General features: G+C 43.8%; 1 protein-coding gene across 3 annotated transcripts in view; it reads right to left on the bottom strand.

Annotated features, from left to right (window-relative positions):
* The window catches only part of LOC147640369 (uncharacterized), a 41,810-nt gene extending 19,308 nt beyond the window's left edge, over window positions 1-22,502 (bottom strand). The window contains exons 1-8 of one of the 3 annotated variants that reach the window (XM_086779869.1): window positions 22,310-22,449; window positions 21,243-21,415; window positions 20,254-21,143; window positions 13,135-13,263; window positions 12,821-12,869; window positions 12,511-12,725; window positions 12,359-12,427; window positions 12,146-12,246 (exon numbers count right to left, since the gene is read on the bottom strand). In XM_086779869.1, the coding sequence (XP_086635995.1) occupies window positions 12,146-12,246; window positions 12,359-12,427; window positions 12,511-12,725; window positions 12,821-12,869; window positions 13,135-13,263; window positions 20,254-21,143; window positions 21,243-21,285 (1,496 nt within the window). In that variant the 5' untranslated portion in view covers window positions 21,286-21,415; window positions 22,310-22,449. Of the gene's footprint in view, window positions 1-12,145; window positions 12,247-12,358; window positions 12,428-12,510; window positions 12,726-12,820; window positions 12,870-13,134; window positions 13,264-20,253; window positions 22,236-22,309 lie in introns of all 3 variants that reach the window. The other 2 variants (XM_086779859.1, XM_086779864.1) reach the window with 2 other exon arrangements.
* Between the last annotated feature and the right edge of the window lie 1,341 nt (window positions 22,503-23,843).

Raw genomic sequence — 23,843 nt, 5'->3', positions numbered from 1 at the left:
TGTAAAGGCCCCAAATCTGACATATCAAATTCAGCTTTCAAATCTGAAATTTGTGCTTTGTTAGTACCTGAAATGAGCATGTCATCTACATACAAGATGACTATGAGAATGTCGGCACCCATTGTCTTCACATACAATGTGCTTTCAGCTGGACTATTCACATACCCTTGGCTGGTTAGATGAGCATGTATTTTATCATACCAAGCTCTTGGAGCTTGCTTTAATCCATACAATGCTTTGTGTAACCTGCATACTTTATGCTCCTCACCAGGAACTACAAAACCAATGGGCTTATTTACATATACTTCCTCCTGTAAATCCCCATTTAAGAATGCAGTTTTGATGTCCAATTGATGCACTGAATGCAATCACGGATCTTATTGTAGTCATTCTCGAAGTAGGAGCAAAAGTCTCCTCATAATCTATTTCCTTTTTCCGGGAGTAGCCTTTAGCCACAAGTCTTGCTTTGTACCTGTCAATAGTACCATCAGACTTCCTTTTGACTTTGTACACCCACTTTGTTCCAATGACATGCTTGCCTTTCGGCAATTCCACAAGATCCCAAGTATTGTTCTTCATGATAGAAGAGATTTCAGCTTGCATAGCTTGCACCCAATGCTTATTCTCATGTGCTTCTTCATAAGAAGGTTCTTCTGAATCAAAGAGACCACCCATGGCTAATGCAGACTCCCCATGATGCATATTCAAAGCATGGCTGGAACTAGCCCTTGTTCTACCTGTCAGTGGAGCTGCAAGTTTGCTTTCTTGCAAAGTTTTCAGCAACCATCTTGGCACTGACTTGGTTGTGTCTATGGCTGTTTGCTCTTCCCTGGCAAGATCTTCCACTTCTTCCATAGGAGGGGGCTGAATGGCTGGCTGTTCCACATGTTCTACATGAGGATTTTCTTGTGTAGGGGCTGGCTGATTTGAATCCCCCCTAATTGCAATGGGTAATAGTCCATCAAACATGTCTTGTATGCCTGTATCATTACTTTTAAACAAGCTGTACATGGGCTGTACTGAATTTTCAGCAAATACCACATCTCTACTGACAAAAATCCTGCGTGTTGTTGGATTATAAAGACGGTATCCTTTGCTCTCATTGCTGTAGCCCACAAAAATGCATTTCATTGCTTTATCATCTAGCTTTGTTCGGAGTTGTTCTGGCACATGTGCATATGCCCAACACCCAAATGCACGCATATAATCCACTGTTGGCTTTCGGCTATACCTGTCACATGCACTCTGCACTCAGTGCATGGTGACAAGATGGCTCATCATCAAAAGTGCAACAGTTGTACAGTTTTAGAACCCAATAGGATGATATTTGTCGTACGCCGTGACCCCACTGTACATCCTCAGTCCAGGATAAGTCAGGCACGAGCTACGCAAGCCATTCCTCAGCCTTAGTGGGTTAGTCAGCATACATATGCCTGCATCATTTAGAACATCCCCAAAGCCTTAGGGAATTTACTGGGATTTATCTGGAATTTTTTCCATATTTATTAGTATTTATTTAGCATTATTTGCATTATTAGGCATTTATAAATATTAACTTTATTAAATGACCAACCTCCAGTTAGTATAAATAGGCTTGCCTAGAGCCTCTTTTCCTCATTCAGTCTTCATTGTGCTAAGAGCTCTCCTCCTTCTTGCTTTCAGCCCAAGACTAATCCAGCCCTAGTGCCCATAAGCTTTCTTCTCCAGCCCCTTGAGATCCATAGCTTCAGCCAGCCCTAGGTGCCTGCATTCAGCCCTGATTCAGCCTCAGTTCAGGCCCAGATTCAGCATACCCTTCAGCTCAGTTCCACGCCAGAAATCAACAGTTTGCAGCCTGCGTTTTTGTCCAGCAGTACAGCAGTATGTGTTTCTGATCCAGCACAGCCTGCAAAGCCCCTGTTTCTCATGCGTTTCAGTCCTCAGCCCTCTCTACACTTCAGCGTTTCTGTCCACAGCAGATTCCAGCCCTGAAGGTTCAGTCTACAGCAGTTTCCAGCCCTGAAACTGTTGTTTGCATCAGTGTCCAGCCTTCTATGCATCATCCACACATGCAGCAGTCATCTGGTGAAGGTAACATAGCATTCATATGTGTTTTCAGCATTCTAACATAGTGTAGAACAGTCCACCTTCTTCTTCTCTCAGCCTCAGGTGTGCAGCCCTTCCTCATGCCCTTGGGAAGAGTGCATAGGCTCGAGATCAAGTCATTGAGGTGTTTCTACAGCAGTGTACAGATCATCCGCTCTCCGATCCTCCGAGATCTTGCGTTTGGCTTATCTACAGTCCAAAGTCATGCTCTCTAAAGTAATAAAGCAAATACTATCTCGTTATCGGGATAGGGGACCCTTCAGTGGGTAATTCGGGACCCAATCTGGTGTACAGTTCTCATATCTCTCTCTCTCATCTCTTTAAAGTTTGAAGTAATGAAAATTGAAATGGATTGCTAAACTCACGAAACTCAGGATACAGAAGACGGTGTGAGCATTTGTGTGACAGGATCAACCAATACAAAGACTTCCGCTGCATATCACAATACCAAGCCTCAAATGGTGTTATGGTTTTCAAAGCTTTTGTTGGACACCTATTCAACACATGAGTTGCACACATCATAGCTTCCATCCAAAAATTGTGAGAAAACTTTTGTGCTTTCACCATGCATCTTACCATCTCCATGAGAGATCTATTTTTCCTCTCAGCTACACCATTCTACTGCAGTGTATAAGGCACAGTACATTGGTGTTTGATGCCCTTTTGAAGCATATGATCCTTGAATGCATTTGACATGTATTCTCCACCTCTATCTGAGCGGAGTGTTTGGACTTTACATCCACACATATTTTCAGCCATTGCTACAAAGTGTCGAAAGCATGTAAACACCTCTGCTTTCACTTTCAAGGGGTAAACGCAAGCAAACCTAGGGTAGTTATCAATGAATGTGACGAAGTAAAGATGTCCCCCTATGGATGGTGTCCGCATTAGACCACATACATCACTATGTATGAGCTGTAATTTACTTTGAGCTCTAACAGCTCCATCTTTGGGGAATGGTTTAAGTTGCATCTTTCCCAAAATACACTCCTCACATATATGTCTTGTTGGAGACTCGAGAGGCAGCATATGATGCTTCTGCAAAAGCATCAAACTCCGAAAATTTACATGTCCAAAACGAGCATGCCATAGCTCTGCATCATGCATAGCAGGAGTGTGGGCAGCCACTGTATTCGCATCATAAGTACGCTTGTCATAGCTGTCCAGCTTATACAAGCCTTTGTATCGTGTTCCAGAAGTGACTATTTCATAACCCTTTGATGGGTCTTTTACCAAACACTTCCCATCTTCAAATTCAACCTTTAAACCTTGGTCGTTTATGGCTAAGACGGAGAGCAGATTTTTCTTTATCCCTGGAACATACAATAATTTTTCATACATATATTGGCACCATTGGCTGCAATAAAAATGACATTACCAATTCCCTTTACTAGATATGTGGTATGATCTGCACATGATACAGTGCGGCCATTTGAAGCATAAACCAAGTGCTGAAATACATCTTTGCATGAAGTGATGTGACTCGAAGCACCACTATCAAAATACCATGATGCATCCTGTCTGTCAGATGCAATGCAAGACATATCATTGTCTGAAGCACTTGGTGTGTCACTAGTGCATGTGACCAAAAAAGTATACTCTTCCTGAATTACATTAGCTGATTGCTATGCTTTGTCATCAGAAGAGTCTGCTGCTGCATTGCCTACTTCTTTCCTTTTCTCTTTTGCAATCCGCTTTCTACGTTCACTGATGTAGTGTCCAGGCTTATGGCAGTAGTGACATTTGCCCTTCTTTTTGGACTTGTTTGCATCCCCTTTGTCAGACTTTTCACCACCAGAAGAGGGCTATCCATGACCAGCCTTGCTAGACTGTTGTCTCCCATGCCTAAAGCTCTTTGCTTTACCCTTATCCTTCGCTATAAATGCCTTGTCTCCACCACGATTGCTAGATAAGTTTGCTCTTGTTTGCTCTTCCTGCAAGAGTAAACCCACCAACTCTTCAAAAGTGACGGGATCACCACCTCCTCTCATAGAGAGGTTGAGAGAGGTGTGAAAGCCCAAGTAGGAAGGTGGTAAAGAATGAAGAGTGTTGGTGACCAACTGTCTGTCTGGGATAACCTCATCAATGTTGAGCAATTATTCCTGCAAATCTTTCACTTTGGTGAGATGATCTGCCATGGAGTCACCCTCATCCATAGAAAGAAGATCCAATTGCCTCTTCAAGAAGGCAACTCTTGTCTCGTTGCGTACCTGATACATTGCTTCCAATGTGTCCCATGCAAGCTTCGATGTCTTGCAAGAACGAATGTGTGGAATAATAGTCCTTTTCACTGAAAGGGCTATCAATGACATGGCCTGTGCATCCCTAGAGTCCCATCTCTTCTGCTCTTGTGTGGGAGCAGGTTCTACCTCAGGAGCTCTTTGAGCACCTCCGCTTTGAGGCATTCCTGGCTGTATGGTAAGTGGGCGTGTGTCATCACCACACAGAATGCCTCAATCTGATGGCCAGACTGAAAGAGTGAATCAGATTTTGGAAGCTATGCTTCGAGCATATGTATCCAAAAGACAGAGTTCATGGGAGGATTATCTTCCTATGTTAGAATTTGCATATAATAGTACTAAGCATACGAGTACAGGTTTTAGTCCTTTCATGCTTATGTATGGTTTTCGACCTAAATCACCTGTACAATGGGATTTTCAGGACTTCAGCATGATGCAGTACGTAATTTTTTGCAAGATATGCAAGAAATGTTACAAGTTGCGAAAGAATCTATTAGACATGCTGAAGACAGCGCACCCGCCGCTGCGGAAAGATCTTACCAGGCAAGAGTCACACTTTTTGGTCTCCATCCATCGGCCCATCAGGGACACAAGGAGGAGTTTGTATTTCTGTCAGTGAACAGCTTTTGCCGACAGTGACATGCTCAGGAGTCATAGTTCCGAGGCAAGCACAGTGGGTTGCCCTTTTGATTGGAGAGGATTGCGTTGGCTTCCTTAATGTTTATGCCTCGAACGTCGGTGCAAGTAGAGTCCTCTTTTGGAGCACAGTCCAGCAGGCCCTTTTCCAAGCAGACTTTTGGTGCATTGGTGGAGATTTTTACATGATAGAGACAACAGACTTGGAGGAGGCACTGCCACAGTCTCAAGAGCAGAGCACTCTGCCTGGGAGGAGATGATACTGGCACTTAGGGGACAGGACCCTTGGCATCTTCCAGAGTTTGGACGCAACCTTGGGAGCTAAGCTTCTCACGATCGGATAGCAAGAGCACCGGCCCCAATCTCTCCAGACTACACAGGTTTTATGTTGATGAGTGGGCTTGCGTCGTGGGGGCATGATCTATATCTTGGCAGGCACCACTTTTTCAAATCATGCCGCCGTTATTCTGTCCTTGGAGGAGTCAAGACCCCTGGAGGCAAGACAGGCATGGGAGCTCAGGACCCTGAGATTTGCAGCAGGATAGAGCAGATATGGGAGGGACTGGACTTTATTTCACGCTTTGCTGTGTGCACAGTGGATGTGGGCCTGGGGGAGATCAGCAGTGTCTTACAAGAGGCAGCCCAGAGCAGATTGGAGGGATTTCGAGAGCAGGAGAGAAGTTTGAGGTGAGGTATGGCTTTTTTTACAATGGCTTCAAGAGAGTTCCCCAGATAGCCCGTGGATTGAGAGTCAGATAGCCGCCGCCCACATGAAGATTAGATCTAAGGAGGAGGAGGGTGGAGTTCAGGTATCATGCTAGAGCTTCCTTCTGGACCGAGGCCGGCAGAGTCAAAGGGGATTTTTTTGAGATAGCCGACCCCCATGGGAGGAGAGACGGCATTCGCAAGCTGTATGGCCAAGATGGAGCTATTGTTTCTGATCCCCCCCAAGTGAGAGCCATCGCCACAGATTTTTTCCGATCTCTTCTCACTAGTGCCCCATTATCCCCACATGTGATGGACGCGCGCGAGATAGTTTGGTGGCACACAAGAGAGGTGGTTCCCTCCTCTCTTTGGTCCTTCTTATTGACTCCACTTACTACTAAGAGGCATTGACGGCACTTCCCAAGGGCAAATGCCATAGGGGTGGACAAGCTTCCAGTCTCTTTCTTTCTTCGTCATTGGGACCTCATGGAAGGCGGTCTTCGAGCTACTTTCAATGAGATTATGCTAACAAGTGACATGCCAAAGAGGCTCTCAAAGGGCTTGATACACTTGATTCCCCAAGGAGGATGGTGACAGATTGGAGATTCGGCAGTGGAGACCCATCACTCTTCTAAGGACCGCCTAGAAGATCTTGGCCAAGGACAACAACAAGCGACTTCAGCCGTTCCTTCCCGACTTGATTCATGACACTCAGACAGGCTTTGTTCAAGATAGGAGCATTCTAGACAACATCTTCACTTTCTGGGAAGCGACCTCAGAGTGCTTCTCCTAGACTTTGAGAAAGCCTATAATAGGGTGGATTGGAGTTTTCTTGAGGGCACGATGAGCCGGATGGGATTGCCCGTGGAGTGGATTCGTGGGGTGTCAGGACTTTACTCAACTTTGCACATCCAGGTTCTCATTCAGGGAGCCCGTGGCAACAAATTCCCCCTTTCTTGCTCGAAATGGCAGGGCTGTCCTCTAGCACCTTACCTCTTCCTATTTGTTGTCGAGGCCATGAGATGTTTTCTCTCAGCCCAAGAGACCGGGCTTCAGGAATTGCGTCTCCCCCTCCGCACTCAGGAGGAGCTGCTTAATTCAAAGTTTGCAAATCACACTACAACTCACCTCTCAGGGGATGTGGGGAATCTCCAAAGATTCGAGGAGGCGATCCAGATCTTTTATCATGCATCAGGACCACAGATCAACTGGCACAAGTCGTGTGGTTTTTGGGTAGGCTTTGCACCCACCCTGACTTGGCACCCAGTTGAGGCTTTCCAATGGATCCCGAAGGACACTCTTGTTTGTTATCTTGGATGCTAGGTGGGCATTGATCTCTCTCTTGAGCAGCAGCTCGCCCCTCTTCTTCTGAGTATTCAGAAGAAGCTTTTATACAAGAGTTTTGCGAGGCTTTCCTTAGCAGGTAGAGTGGTGGTGGCGAACCAAGTTCTTGCCAACATGTGGTATATCACTTCATGTTGGGCCTTCTCAAAAGCATGTATTGGCCAAGTACATCGGTTGATCCGGAAGAACTTATCGGCCGATAGTGACGGGAGGCCTGCTAGGGCCAAGGTGGCATGGAAGGTGATTATTCAACCACGACGTAGAAGGGGACTTGGCATCATCGACCCTGCTTTTCAGAGTCGTGCCTTGATGGGCAAGCTGATTGTTAGAGGACTCCTTCTCAGTGGTGGTAAGACTTGGAAGGACTTGCTCTTGGCCCGGATTTCAACCCGCACCCCGTGTCTAGGCCGCAGAGTACCAGATGGATCTTCACAAAGATGCGGGCCCGTAGTTTTAGTCCAGCTTTTGAGGACAGGTTTGCAACAAGTTTACTTCGAGCTTGGGATCACCTCAAGCGAGCCCTTGGACAGATTGCTCCAGTAGCCTCAGAGGAGTGGCTTCGACAGCCTTTGGTCTGGAACCCCTTATTTGTTTACCGAGTGGCCACATGTTGGGAGCCCGACCTCATGTATCATGGGGAGCGTTGAGCACAGGACCACCCAGGTCCCTTGGAGACTCAATCGCACACAGACAGTTACCCCAGGAGGTGCAGGAGAGACACCAGACAGGGGTCCACGGTAGAGACAGCCTCAACATTGATATCGACTCAGCTATTCCGCAGGAGTGGTTGATTCCTATCCCAGACCCGACTCCCCCAACATGGTTCGACATGTTTACCCGGCATGATATTCTTGTGGCTGTCCATGGAGCAGATGAGGACAATGGTCTGCTCACCTTTTCTATTGGATCACATGGCAAGTTAGAGAGATCCGAGCTCCCCTTTAGAGGATTTCAGTGGCTGCACCTTACAGAGAATGAGGGTGATTGGATTTCAGGAACGGGAGTGGCAGATAGACCCACCACCAACCAAGGTGGCTAGGGAGATATTCTAGCGACTATGGATATGGGAGTGCTAACTTCTCACACGCCTTCAGTGGGACCCAGGGAAGTGGACTTGGCATGACCCCGTTGATCGGGAGGAGACTCTGGATGCCCCTTTCTTTGCATATACATCGTAGCTAGGCCGCAAGATCCAGATCAGATGCCAGAGGTTGATGGCACCGCAACAACAGCAGTTCACTAGCAGGCACACGGCCCTCACAGCGTTTCCTCAAATTTTTGGAAGAGGCTCTAGGACCGTTTTCGGCCTAGAAATATCACCCTCTTTCTTTGGTTGTTGGCACCACACGAGCTTAGCGGTCAGCACTTGGTTGGCAGATGGAGGTCAGCCAGCTGCTTGCCCGAGGTGTGGCCACCCCCAGGAGTCTCAACAACATTGTCTTTGGGATTGCTTGAAGGCACAACAAGTTTGGCGGTGGGTTCTCCGCATCTTCACTATGGAGTTTGGATAGGGCCTCGACCCGGATCATCACATGGGGAACCGTCACTTGGGCCACATAGGCTGGGGTGGTCAAGGCTTACGAGGAGGATGGTGGAGGGCTAGCTCTTCAGGTCTCTCACCACTGCATTTCGACAGTACCAGTGCTACCCCACCTACAGACCACTAGCAACAAGGTTCATGCCAGAGGTGGGAGATTTGTAGTAACATTGCAGCCTGGCATATATGGTGGGCTCGATGTAGCGAAGCCATTGAGGACACCCACACTCCACCAACATCGTCTATTAGGAGCATTTGGCTCGATATCATACATACCCTCCGCGACCAGTGAGGGAAGTTGCAGTGGATCCAACCGCACGCGGAAGTGGTGGAAAGATTTCTCGAGGCTTTGACAGCCTGGCCCGTTTCTCACTGATAGAGGTGGTGACCCTACTTGGCATTACAGACCACCGGTGTGGTTGTCCCCCCCTCCCCCTGTATGAGATAGTTTTCTCATAAGGCCGCCAGCCGAAGGAGAAGCGTCCTTTTCCTCTCCTTTGATTACTTGATCACCAGCTTGTACAAGAGGCGAGTTTGTATATAGCCCTTCGTGGTTGTTTTTAGCCCTTCGTGGCTGTTTTTAGAAGGATCTTTTTCTCGGGGAAAAAAAACTTGAGAATGCTATCCGTTTTGCAGACTTATGAAGAAACGATTACTAGCAAGAGTAAGAAGAACGTTCCTTAGAAGCAAAAAAGCTCAAGCAACTCCAAACCAGAATCCAAACATAAACTTAAGTTTAGGTTCGTGAAGGCTTCCACAACTCAGAATAAGATTCAGGTCAACCCAATTCCAAGAAGATATAGAGGACCGAGCAGAGTGCCCATAACATTCGAGAGGGCCAGTGCTTTACTTGTGGCCAGACAGACCATTGGAAAGGGAGTTGCCCTCAAGCGCAAAAAAAGCATAAGCCTAAGAGACCTCACTTGACCGAGATTACAGGTAACCCTAAGATTATTTTCGTTCGTATCACAGTTCTTCATCATAGTTCTTGAATGGATTGTAACTTTAATATGCCAGTTTTCGGGCGCCCAACGATCTCATACGCATGTATGGATCTGTTTTTGGAAACTGTACATATCCTTTTTTATCCTCGCAACACTCACAATTTTATTAATGCCAAATTGGTGTAGAAGTTGGGAGTGGAGACCTAGCCAAGTGATCATGTCTACCATGTAAACCTGGCGGGCGAGTCATGGACAGATCTAGGACAAAAGTGTGACCCAATTACCTATATCTATCCAAAGTTATTTGGATAGACTAGATTTTTTTTTATGAACCTAGATAGGGTAGACATTACTATAGGTAAAGAATGGTTTTATAAACATGATGTCCATGTAAACTCGAAGGATCATGCATTGTCTTTTTTACTGGAATATGCTCCAGTTTATCTCAAGGGTGATTTTGGAGTCCCACTCTCTACTCTTGTAAACTTTGCAAAACTTCATAATATTATACAAAGTTCATATTTTGATTGTGAAGTGCTGCAATGTGTTCTTGATCCTATTTCATCTAATGTTACTTCTAATTTTAAATCGAGTGAATTGGATGTTTAGGAGACACAAGAGTTAGAAAACATTAAAGCAAAATTCATTGATATTTTCCTTGCAATGTTACCCATGGTTTGCCGCCCAATTAGTCGATTGAGCATAGTTCCAAGGTCTCAACCTATGAGTATTGCACCTTACAGTATGAGCCAACTGCTCCAAGAGGACCAGATTGCCTGACAATTGTCGGAATATCTTAGGATGGGACAATTCACTATAGTAAATCCCCTTGGGGAGCTCCAATGCTTTTAAAGCATAAAAAAGATGGAACTTGGTGTGTCAGCTATAAAAAGTTGAACAAAGCTACATTTAAGAATAGATTCCCCCTTCCTAAAGCGGACGATCTGATTGATAGTCTCCACGAAGCCAAGTATTTTACGAAGATTGATCTTTGTACAAGTTATCATCAAATTCAGATAGCCAAGGAGGATGTCTTTAAGACAAGTTTTTGAACCAGATATGGTCATTACGAGTTTCTCGTATTACCTTTTGGGCTCACGAATGCTCCTGCTACTTTTCAACGGGATGATGAGCAATCTCTTTCGGGATTGTTTACAAAAAATCGTTGTGGTATTGTTAGATGATATGTTGATACAGAGCCATTCTTTGAAGGAGCATGTAGAGCACCTCAAGCACATCTTGGGGATTTTAAGGCGTGAACGACTATATGCAAAAATCTCCAAGTGTGAATTCTTTTGCAAGGAATCACATACCTAGGTCATCTGATTTCCATTGATTCAAGAGTGCTCAAGATAGAGCACAGTTTTATGCTAATAGGTAGCATTCGCCGAGGGAGCTATCCAAGGGAATGCTGGTGTATTTGCGAATACCCAAATGTTCAGAGATGTTACGGACGCGGAAGGTTGGGAAGTTATCCCCTAGGTACTGTGGATCTTTCTGCATCCTTAGAAAGATTGGAGAGGTAGCCTTTAAACTAGAACTGCCTCAGAATATGGAAGTTCATCCAATCTTTCATGTCAGAAGACTGAAAGAGATGTTGGAAGCTAAGGATAGCATTGTGACTCCTCAGGAACTTGTTGAGGTTGAGGACTTGTCCTATGTTCTGCATGAAACAGAAGCTGTGATTGATTTTAGGGACATGCAACTTAGGAATACGTTGATCCTTCAGTATAAAATTAAGTGGAAAGATAGGGCAGAGGAGGACTCAACTCTCTCCGATGATATGTCCGTCCCCTCAGGTCCTGTCGGGGCTGAGTATCAATCCCGAGCACATGATGAGGGCCAAAGACGACTGTAATAGATGTCTGTGGTGTCCTGTTGCCCAGCATGCAGCCTCAGGACGCCCCCTTTGTGACACTGCAGAGAGAGAGAGAGAGAGAGAGAGAGAGAGAGAGCAAGGGGAAAAAATACTCAACCTCAGATGTAAAAAGCGAGAAGAAAAAAAATTGGAGAGAAAAGGGAAGAAAAATATACTAGATGATTACTTTTATTTTTCAACAATTATTTAGAGCTGTTCTCCTAAGCAAAAAAAATATACAACAATAAGACCTGCCGTGAGAAAAGAAGGTTTTCTAAAGGTTACACTAAGGCAGGCCAAAAAGTGTACCCTTGAGAAAAGAAGGTTTTCCTCTGAATATGCATGCATGTAGTTGGGTGGCAACAGAGAGAAAGAGTCCCGCATCTACTCTTGCAGTAGAGAGTAGCTGACAACAGTACAGATTGTATGGAGCCTGTACCAAAGTTGCATAGATAGCTGCTGCATGGTGCGTGGCAGCTAGAAAGAGAACAGTAAGTACGCTACACAGATTTGGATTGCAACCGCATTGTAACAAAGTTTGATGATAAAAGAATACCCAAATAGGATAGAGCACACACAAATCACAGCATCCACCTGTATCATATTGTGCACACATTTTACTTGCATCTTCTTGTATTAATTGAGTTAATTATCAACATCTTAAAAGGCCAGTCCTGTTACAGTACACCCTTAGGCTGAAAATGTCCTAACAACAAAGAAAACTTGTGTTTAGAAACATTTCCGGAGAAAACTGTGTTTTAGTACTCATGATTTACACAAAAAAACACATGCTTACATGTTGCATCTGGCTTGAAGATCTTGGGCAGACAGGCCACTTCCGTTACTTTGTGCCATGGCAGACTGGTATTTAGAAGCAATTGTTACTAGCTGATTCACCTACAAAGTTTCAAACATAAAAGCCACAACAAAATGAGAACCTTCAAGGTTACAAGACTTATGGGTTTTGAGAGACAATAAAATTGCCTTGCTGCCTTGATCACCATACAACCTGAGGAACAACAGTTCGGCGGGGAAAGAGCTCCTCATGACGCTTGGCACAGAAATCCCAGGAGAGAATCTGGGAAATTCCAAAATAAACTTCAGAAATTCATGTGTTGTTTCCTAAATCTCAAAAAGAAAAGGACCTTTAAGTACAGGTACCTTCAACTCCGCAGTGAAGATGATTCTTAGCTGACCCTCCCAAACAACTCGGAGTTGCTCATAGACACTCTCTTGGACAGCTTTGTTATACTCCAAAACCATTAGTCCTGAGCTTAGTCTATATTCATAGGGAAGATCCACAAAGAGTAGTTCCTCCAGCTCCCCATTATCAAATTTGGTCTTGCAAAGTCTAGGCATAACCTCGACAGTCGCTTCTGTTATAAAATGAGACAAAAATGAGAACTCCTCAGACCAAACCGGTATGTTGCAACCAAAATGATGAATGATCTGAGGATAAATGCAGCCTTACCAAACCCACGACCAGGGCTTGAACCGCATATTTCACAGCGCCAAAGGTCCTGCAGAAGTTTAGGCATGTTATATATCACAAAGACGTTCCTTTGGTTCATAGCCTTAGAGGCTTTGCAGACAAGGTCAGAGGTAAAAGCATCAGCAACTACCTTGAAGTTGAGATATACATACTCATACGTGTAAAATTGGTAAATTTACTTATAAAGACAAACTTACACAATAATCTTCCCAAGCACCACAGAAAGCTTAAAAACAATCCTTCATGCAGCAATCATTACCCCATCAACCCATCACAGTCAATTACAAACCGACCTGTGGGAAAACTCCATTTGACTGGCATCCACCGCCACCAGCACTGCACTGAGAGAGGCACCATCTTCTTCTAGAATGAGGAGCAAAATATTCTGATATGAACTCTCGCCAAAATCCAATATTGTTGTCCTGAATGTAATCAGTGAAAAAAATCATTAAAAAAAACTTTTAATATGCAGTTAACCACAGACCAACAAATACGCCACATAATGGACAACTTTCCCTCACAACCATAATATGCTGATAAACTCTTTTATTATCTTCAATTAGCTGGAAATAATTTGTTTGCAGGCATGTTCTACAGGCCCACTTAAATGCTTTGATGGAATTTGCTTCTGCTACCCCTGTGGTAAGCATTTGCCACCTCGAACCCCTTCTAGCCATCCCAAAACCATATATTTGGATTCAAGAACACAATGAATACAGAGTGCCTCATGAACAATTCAAAGATTTCACCACAATGCTTGTACTCAAAATAATGGTGACTTTAGCAGCAACAAGAACAAAAGAAGTACTCGATGAAGGGCAAATGCAGCCTTGCCAAAGCCAATTCAGAGCATAAACAAGTCATCCTGAAAGTGGGTCTTGAGGACAAAAATTTGAGAGCTCAAAACAAAATTTGAGAAACTGCCTTATGAAGGGAAAAGCATGACCAACCATTTCGAGATCTTCCAAGGAAAACCAGTCAAGTAGCTTGAAGACATACTTAGCAAGTTATCAATGGTTAATAAACTAAGTTGCTTACTTGAAAACTAGGAGCTTCCAGCCAATGAGGTGATAGCTCAAGTGGTGAAGGTGTTTGCCTAGGACCAAGAGATTCTAGGTTCAAAACCCCCCTTGGTACTTCCTCCGCGGCATCACCTACGGGTGGATAAGTAAGCACCTACGGGTGGCTGTCTACGGACCATGAAATTTGGTAACTATGGAAGGATCTTGGGCCAAAGGCCAGTTGTATAAAAAAAAAGGAGCTTCCAAAGTCCTCTAAAAGTATTGCAAGCAACATGCATCCGGCCCACCCAAGAAATACAAGCCCAATAACAACAAAAGCTTACTAAGAAAAAAAACATTTTAATTACACATAAATTTATGATCTTTGATAGAATATCCTGCAAATGACAAGAAGACCACATGTGTGCCCATGACTCAATGCACATGGTTGGTTTATTTCCTAAACTAGACAAACAAAGTGAAAACTTCGCTCCATGAGAGTCTACTCACACAAAGCTTCAAATCATCAACTCCATCATGCATAGCATAAACTCCGTCCCCACTCAAGTGATCATCAGGTGAAAGTTCATGCATAAAGATATGTCCACTTTAGTAGACTACTATTCATAAATAAACCACCATACTGAGTTTCTATCCTTTCTTCATACGTGAAGGACAGACTCAAACCATGAACAAAGACGTGTGAATGCAGTAGCTCGTCAAGCAAATGCACTGCTCAAGATGGGAAGATTTAGCTTTCTTACTTTGCAACACAAAGTACCCAGCATCTAGCTCATCGCCCAACCAGAAAGCCCCTCAAGCTCATCCCTGTGTTGGAGGTCTAGAGGTGTCCAGAGACACAACTCTCGTGCATTAAGCCCTCCCGTCTCATGTCAACACAACACAACTCTCATGTGTCATCGCAAGGAGTAGTCCCTACCAGGTCACCAATCCAAGACTAGAATGATCAAATCCCCCATTGAATTGTGCCAATAATTGACATATTTAGTCCTCCAAGCTACAACTAGCTAATGTATCTTTAGACCACTAAGGCTCCCCTTTAGATGCCTTGTCCCAACGCCCACGTTAACCACCATATCAGATGTCAAATCTCAGCTCAAAGGCAAATTTGACATAAAGGATTGTTGGTCCCGCTTCTTAATGTGATAAAAGAGATCAACCTCACCATTCGTACAAGGGGATTAAGGGAAATCACACAAGAGTCATGAAGATTTGGGAAAGGACTATTTCTATTAGTGTTTAAGCTTCCTTTTATTACAAGTTACGGCCTTAGGCCCATATAGCAACTATGCACATGTATACAAAAGATATACAAATAATTGCTCTCATACCATGTGTGCATCTAGTTGTGCACTTATGCGTAATATACTAATAAAGGTGCTATGTGCTAGACTAAGGTCTACAACCATTCATTTAATCCTAACATCCAATGTTCTCCTAGCACTCATTTATGTGCATGTGTGCACGTAAATAAGTGCACACATTCATTTAATCCTAACATTCAATGTTCTCCTAGCACTTATTTATGTCCATGTGTGCACTATCCCTAACAATACTTTATGTGATATTTGTAGGAGATACACATTTAGTAGTGGACATGTACGTAGGAGTTAGGAGTTTATTAGCGCTACGCACTAGGCAATTAGTGTATTTGGGATTTGTTATACCGTAGTGTCACTTGTATACTTTATGGTGGCACATGGCACTTTTTATTTTTACCCCTTGGTCCCTAGATGTAGGGGTGCACCTATTACTTTTGATGCGATGAGATTCTCACACAACACTTACCTGTGAGCTTCCACCGCCATCTTTTCTCTCTCGTTGTTGTACGATGAGCAAGTTGACAACCTTGCAACCTGTGAAGCTCTCTCTCGGCATTTACGGCCTAGCAAGATGTGGTGCTCTCATCTGTTGAGAGCTTGCGAAGCATGGTCTTGGTTCGCCTCCACGAGGCGATACTTTATAGCACACAAGCAAAGGGGCACAGCCTATAATGGGTCTAGTTGAGTCAATCCAGCGGATGGCTAATAGGCAGCACAAATTGTGCAGTCACAGCAAGCTAGCAAAGTGGATAGAACCAACTACTTATTATGGCGTTTTATGATTCGGAATGTGTTGGTAGCCAAAGGGCTATGGGATATCGTGTCGGGTGATGACATACGCCCATCAACACTTCAACCAGCTACACCTCCTAGAAACGCTACACAAAGGGTTGTGGGTATTGATGTACATGTTGCAATCCCTCCTCCTCCTATGTGGGAACAAGGGAGATGGGACTCTCATGGTGCACAAGCAATGTCATTGATTGCCTTGTCAGCAAAGAGGTCAATGATTCCACATGTACGATCATGTAAGACAACTAAGAATGCTAGGACACACTGGACCGTATGTATCGAGGCTAGGGTTGCCTATCTTAAGAGGCAACTCGATATTCTAAAGATGCATGCGGGGGACTCTACGACAGAGCACCTCACAAAGGTCAAAGATTTGCAAGGACCAGCATAGATGAGGTCATCCCTCACAAGCCACTAGTTTAAAGCACACTCAATTCATCGCCACCATTGTATCTTGGATTCGTTACTTCTATCAACCTCATGATGAGGGGTGGTGCAAACCCAGTTCTTTTTCGTGAACTTTGTGGGATTGCACCTACAAGAAGAGCAAACAAGAGAAAATCTCTCTAGTTCCCATGGTGGAGATGTTAAAAGTTGTACCTCATGTGGGAACAGGGTTTAACAAAGACATTTATTTATTTATTTATTTCATGCTTTTGGGTCGGCCATTTCCAGCATAAGGGTATAAATACCCGTGTCCACCATTGTATTTTCTCAATCAGTTCATTGCTAATAAAGTTCAAGCTGTTCGTCAACTCTTCTCTCTCTCTCTCTCTCTCTGCGTCAACTTCTCTCTCTCTCTCTCACTGCGTGTGTTAAGCTTCCGCATACACGATTCTGACATGGTATCAGAGCTGAGCTCTTGATCCTCGGCTGTACGCAAGGAGCAGAAGGAGAAAGAAGGCAAAGGGCTGCGTTTTCTCAGCTGGAAAGCTCGTGACCTCGGCACGGAAGAGAAGAGGTGCAGCGCAACGTGGGGAGCTGACTACCAGCTTGCATGGCATGCATAGCACGGACGTGAGAAGTCTAGAGGCAAGCATAACACGAAGCCAACGTCTAGGGAAGAGTGCAGAGCAAGCGCAGGCTGTGCAGGAGGCAGAGCGTGTCGGGTGCTCGCGAGGAGGACAGAGCGCTAGGACCACCAGTTCGCGTGGAGCGTGGAGTCGGCTCAGCTGGAGCGGCAGCTCGAGTCGAGCGCTTGGCTCCTGCAAAAGAAGAGGGCAGCTCGCGTGTAGCGTTTTTTTTGTTTCTGCTGAGTATGGCCAGGCTGGTGCACGGCTGTAAAGAGCACTTTGATGGAAAGAGTGCGATAAGGAGGGCGCTGGAGGAGAGGCTAAGAGAGCGAGCTATGCGCATTCGGGCATGCTCTCTGTGTGGCCTGGCAGAGGGGCTCACGAGAACAGCAGAGCAGGAGCTTGTGCGCCGGCAGGACAAGGCTACTGGCGCTTGGGAATGCCACCCTTTCTATCACTATGGTAGCAATGTGCTTAGCTGGATCGGCAATGAGGCCGTTACTACTGCTTATGCATTAGCTTCCCTAAGGTGCTCTAATCCCAAGAAGTCATTCATCAAGCTTCCATCGCTCACCTTCGAGGTCATCAAACAAAACAAGCTTGATGGAATGGATTTTGCGCATAGGGATTTGATCCTAGAGTCATATCCAATGAAGGCAAAGATCATCCATTATGAGCTATTGGCTATGAACCACACAACATTCATCACGTTATCCAGTCTACAGGTGGCTGCTTTGATCTTTAGAAAGCTTCTTCAGGAACATGATATAGTCTCCAAAGAAGATGATGAGACAATATTAATGTCCCAAGGTAAAGTGTATGCATCCAACTCAGTGGAAGATTCAGAGCAAACATTCCAAGCTAGAGGAAGACAGAAGGCAGACAATCGTGACAGTGATACTAGAAAGGAATTGGAATTCCATAATCGAGCTTATGTGGTCCAAGCCACATTGGCTAAGGATTCTGCATTCTAGTTGTATAACAGTTCCACCACATGCTTCAGCCAGAGAGAGGCACGTGAGTGGAAGAGAGGGCTATTCTGAGCTCTCAAACAGGTGATTTGGACCTGTGTGTCGGAGTTCAAGGCACATGCATCTGGCATGGAACAGCTTGACAAATCTATGGACATGATGTGTTCGTAGTTCATTGGTAGCAGACTATGGATGGGATGAGTTCCTGGTTCATTGTGTAGCAGAATTTTGGGCGTCGTGTGTCAACAGTTCAAGGTTCAGAGGATTTTTTTGAACGTGATGTGTTCGCAGTTCAACGAATGGGGGATCATGGATGTGGAGTTGTCTGCAATTCATTATTCTATGTGGCAGCTGAAGCTCAAGATGGCATTCCTTGAGGAGACGGGTTGTTTGGTGCATTTTTCGAGGTGTATTCGGTATCCGGTCGGTACTGAGGTGTCCATGGTTGCATCTGCATCGACTTGGTTTCTTCATCTATGTCCACTATGAGCTACAGAGAGGGTGTTAAAAGTTGTACCTCATGTGGGAACAGGGTTTAACAAAGGCATTTATTTATTTATTTATTTCATGCTTTTGGGTCGGCCATTTCCAGCATAAGGGTATAAATACCCGTGCCCACCATTGTATTTTCTCAATCAGTTCATTGCTAATAAAGTTCAAGCTGTTCGTCAACTCTTCTCTCTCTCTCTTTGCGTCAACTTCTCTCTCTCTCTCTCTCACTGCGTGTGTTAAGCTTCCGCATACACGATTCTGACAGGAGAACAGGCATTTGCTAGGAGAGAGAGAGAGAGAGAGAGAGAGAGAGAGAGAGAGAGAGAGAGAGAGAGGCAAAGCTAAACTAGACTCTAGGCACACAGTCACCAAGGGTGATAATACTCCAAAAGGTGATGCGTCCAAGAGCAACAAGAAGAAGGGTAAATGCCATTTCTGCCATAAGCAAGGGCACTACATCCATGAAAAGGACAAAAAGGATGCAAGCAAGGATTGGGGTAATGGGGTGGATTCTTCTAGTGATTAAAAGGAGAATTCAGCCAACCTTGTGGAAAATGATTGGGTGTCCTTGACCTTGCAGGAGGTCACTGATGAGATGTCTCTTAGTGCATGTGATAAGAGTCAACCAATTGACAGTGGAGCTACTAGACATATCACGTCTAGACATGATGCATTCAACTCTTTGCCGATGTGGATGATGGGAGGAGTATCTCATGTGCAAACCACTCTTCATACCGCGTGAAAGGCATAGGTAAGGTGCCTTTGAGTTAATATTTTTGGCAGATATACTTTATTGTGAAAAGCATGCTTTAAGATTTTTTGAGATAAGCTATTTGCTTCGTAAACATGTATATAAGGCAATTGAGCCAAGCATAATAAACAAGTTCAAGATTTGGGTTTCATCTACTTTTAACACCTTTTTGGTGGTTGTCCACCCTTGAGATGACTATATATACCTAGATGAATCCAAGAACATGCCCAAATTCACCTTTTAGGAACCTGCTGTTATATACTCATGGTAGTCAACCCACAAGACTATATAACTATCAACTCCTTTATGCATAGTATGGACTAGATACTACGACATCCCCACTAACGCCTTCTCCTTTCCCTTTTGCATGTAGGCATCATTGCAAGATTGAAGCCATTGCATGTCGACATCATTGCAAGATTGAAGCAATTTAATATGAATCTTCTTTGCAGTAATTGCTGGGCATTCTTCCACTTCACATGTGTTTGCAAGACACATCTGCTGAGTCGTTTTTTCATACAAGCTCAGCTAGGGAGGAAGCTGCCCAGCTATATATGCTGTTAAAAAAGTAAGACTACTACAAACAGAGCCTCTATTATCTAGTTCTCCCCAAGGCATTAAAATTAATTATTCATTCTTTCTCTGGTGCCTCATCTTGGAAGTAAAAATAAGTCAATTCCATCACAAATCTCCATAGATAAACCATCGAACTGAATTTTATCACTTCTTGGGAGTTGAAGGACAGAGTCCACCATGACGAAGGCTAGCACTTGAGAAAGCGCACATACACACCCCCGCGCACACTCCCACGGAAGCTGGTTGGGCAGCAATTGCACCGCTTTGGATAAAAAGAATTAATGCAAATCAGCTGGCTGCAACTTGGATAAAGACTCCAAAAGAAAAATGCATGTTTGGAAGGACAGTATAAAGATATCCCAATGGAAAGTTGAAGTCATTTCCCAAATTTTTAAGAAAAAAACAAAGTGCTATCTTGACGAGAGCGTATTCTCAAAGCTTCAAATAATTGTCAATGAGGGTCAGTTTCTTACTGCTGGGTGCATTCTTTGATGGTGCATATACTGCATCAGTATCCGGGAACATGCTCCTAGAGAAGCATTTTCAGTTTGCTTGGTCAGTCCAGCAATTTGGTATTGCAGCTGTTGTAAGTGATGTTGCTGCTGCAAAACATGGGAGCGCTGCATTATCTGCTCTTGCTGCAAAAGGCGCTGCTGTAAAAGTTGAGCCTGAACATGCTGAGGCTGCTGTTGTAGAACGTCATGTCTCTGAAGCTGTGCTGATAATAGTGAATTTGATCTCTGAAATCTGTTTTGTGCAGCCTGCTGCTGCAAGAAGTCATTCCGCAAAGCTTTGGCAGCTGTCATAGAGGCATGCAACTGCGCCAACTGCTGCTCATTATTATGGCATTCCTGCCCTTGTCCTATCAAACCTTTCCCTTTAGATTGGTGTGCCAACCTCACACCGATATTTGGACTTACTCCCTGACAAGCAATGCCAAAGTTGTTCACATCATACTGCAAGCCAAATTTTGCCAGTTCCTCACCACTTGGCATAGGCTGGTACCCTGTTTCAGTTTTTAATAGCTTTGCTGGATGTACGCTAGGATCCTGATGTACCTCTAGCCTAGTAATAGGTGTCATCACTGTATGAGACAAGGATGAATTACCTAAACCTGAAGATCCTGGCAAGCTCACATTGCTGGATGAAAAAGACAAGGGAGATGTAGGCAGACCCATAGAAGCTGCGCCTGTAGATGTCACAGAATCTGCCTTCATGTTCATGCTCTGTTGTAGGGTGAAGTTCCCTGAGATAAGCGAGTTCCCCCCTGTAGTAAGGGAGCTGGCACTTGTTGCGCTAGGATTAGCTGAGCTGACCAGTATTTGGTAGCCCTCTCCAATTCCAGTAGCAGGATTCAGACTAGCTGATATGGACAGACCATCAGAGCGGTCAGAGAAGTACTGAAGAACTTGGGAACACCCGGACGAATTCGATGACTGATCAGAATGAGAAGATGTTCCACCTGCTTTGAGAGGGATGTTGCCATCACCTTGACAAACCACCATTGAGCTCGAAGGCAGCTTTGATAGAGCTCCTACTGCCAAAGAAGGGCCACACCCAGATTGCTGCTCGGACGCCAGCCTGACTATCTCCTTGCACTTTAAGTCTGGTTTATCGACCAACAATTCGTGAATGCTGAAAAGCAGAATATGCTCTGAGAATTAAACAGTGAGCAAAACTCACACACTGCTATGCAAAAGTAATAATACCAAACAACATATAGTATCTCAGCATTGGTTTCTAAGAGAATATAGTCTTCTCCAGGGCAAGAGCAAAGGCTGCTCTGTGAGGCTAGATTCTGATCAAAGCAGATGTCAAGCTTTATTCACAATTCCATTTCCATTTCTATGTGGTTAGCGTATCAGATGTTGAGAAAAAGGAGTGGCTAGTCATCAAATCGTCAAAGGAGTGGCTAGTAAGATTGCATACTGAGCAAAGCACGGACTGCTAGATACTGTTCATGCTGCTATGCATTTTCAGTTCTGCAATGATAGACATCGTGTTTCCACCTTATCAGTTCACGAAAAACCTTTATATTGCCTGTAGGATGTGAAGGCCAGATCAAACTGCTCTAAAATCCTGTGAGTTTGACTGTACTGATCAAAAACTTTAACCCATGGCTTTACCACTATATGGGATGGCCTTCTAGAACTGTGTGAGCCGTACAAGAAGAAACAGTATATCATATGCAAAGAGGCATCATAGGCTCTTCATACTGCCTGCTTCCATTGTAGCTCTCTCCTTCCAATTCAGTAAGCGAGCACAGACTGAACCAATCAACCGCTGTGTTGCCTTTGAACACCAGCAAGTGAGTGTCCAAAAACCTAACAAATTTACAGAAGGCTAAAACTCAGCACTAGCCCCGCATTCCTGCGGAATATTAACTTAGAGGTCGATGCTTTCCGGTGCAGTCTTCCAGCTCAAGCAAGGAATTGACAGAAAAGACACAAAATCCCTGCTCACAGAGAAAACGATTACAAGAAAGTAGAGGCGGTGGACCACAACAGGAAAACAGAGCAGATTACTAACCTTGGACTGTGCTGCGAAGAATCCTGTTCCAAGCTTTTTCAACTGCAGAGGTTAGGGTTAGGGTTAGGGTTAAGGATTTGGGTTGGAACAAAGAGAGGACAACTGCGCACAATGGTCGGTGAAAGGTGTAGCTGCGAGGTCGCAATGGAGAGAGAGGGAGAGATGTTTTTAAAATAAATATATTAAAAAGCATAGAGTCCTGGACGCCACGCTATCATCAAATCCACCGTATGAACGACGGACTCCAAGCTCTTACGCAATTGAATTGACTTGCATGGCTACGTCCCACGAGGATATATTATTTGTACCAAACACATTTTCACTAACCACTTTCCATAAAAACATTTTTTAAAACCTGTTAAAATAAGGACATGCTTATAAACTAATCGATTTTCTAGTCTAATATTTCTAACCGGTTTTTCCAAATTTCAGCTGGTAGAAATACATTGAAATGCCGTTTTTGTCGAGCCTAACCACTTAGCATTACCTAATCTCTCCCTTTAGATATCTATATTGTACTATTGCCTTTTAAAAATGAACTCACTCTCTTCCTTTTTCTCTCTCTCCCTTTAGGTGTCTATTTTGTTTTATGGCCTCAAATGTTTGAAGAAAATCATCTCTCTCAATTCAGAAAGAGGGAGACCGAAATAAAACCATACATGTTACTTAATTTTAATGACAAAAATTCCCATGGTTTCAAAATTGAGAGATTCTCTTGCAGATGTCCAATTGTTACATCGAAATAGCAGCTTTGTCTCTTTCTTACTCGCATATATGTATATATAAATAGATCTATATGTATGCCAACATAAACACATGCATGTGCATGCACACAATGCACCACACACACACACACACATGCACACAAAAAAACACACACATGCACACACAAAAAACACACACACACACTCGCACGCACTGCATATACACAAATATGCACACTTACACGATGCACACACTCAACCTTGCAATACACATACATGCATATGAACTTGCATATATATACACGCATATGAACTTGCATATATATACACGCATATGAACTTGCATATGAACTTGCATATATATACACGCATACACACACTGACATACACAAATACATGTGCACACACATCGATAGGCACACATGCTTCCACATATGTATACATAGATGCATAGATGCACATGCGTATACACATTTGCATGTGTACATGCACACAGACACATGTGCACATGCACGTGCACACACATAGACATAAAAATGCCCACATAAAAAAATTCACATACTCACACACACACATATACATTCGCATATGCACACACATTCATGTGTGTGTGTGTGTGTGTAATATACATATATATATTATATTATATAAAGAGTATAATGTGTATATAACTATATATATATATATATATATATATATAGTTATATATATATATATATAACTATATAACTATATATAACTATATATATATATATATATATATAGTTATATAGTTATATATAGTTATATAGTTATATATATATATATATATATAGTTAGTATATATAACT

Source organism: Cibotium barometz, chromosome 3 (assembly GCF_041138505.1).
Source record: "Cibotium barometz isolate CiBa-2024 chromosome 3, ASM4113850v1, whole genome shotgun sequence".
Lineage (NCBI taxonomy): Eukaryota > Viridiplantae > Streptophyta > Polypodiopsida > Cyatheales > Cibotiaceae > Cibotium > Cibotium barometz.
This window is presented reverse-complemented; position numbering and strand designations above follow the sequence as displayed.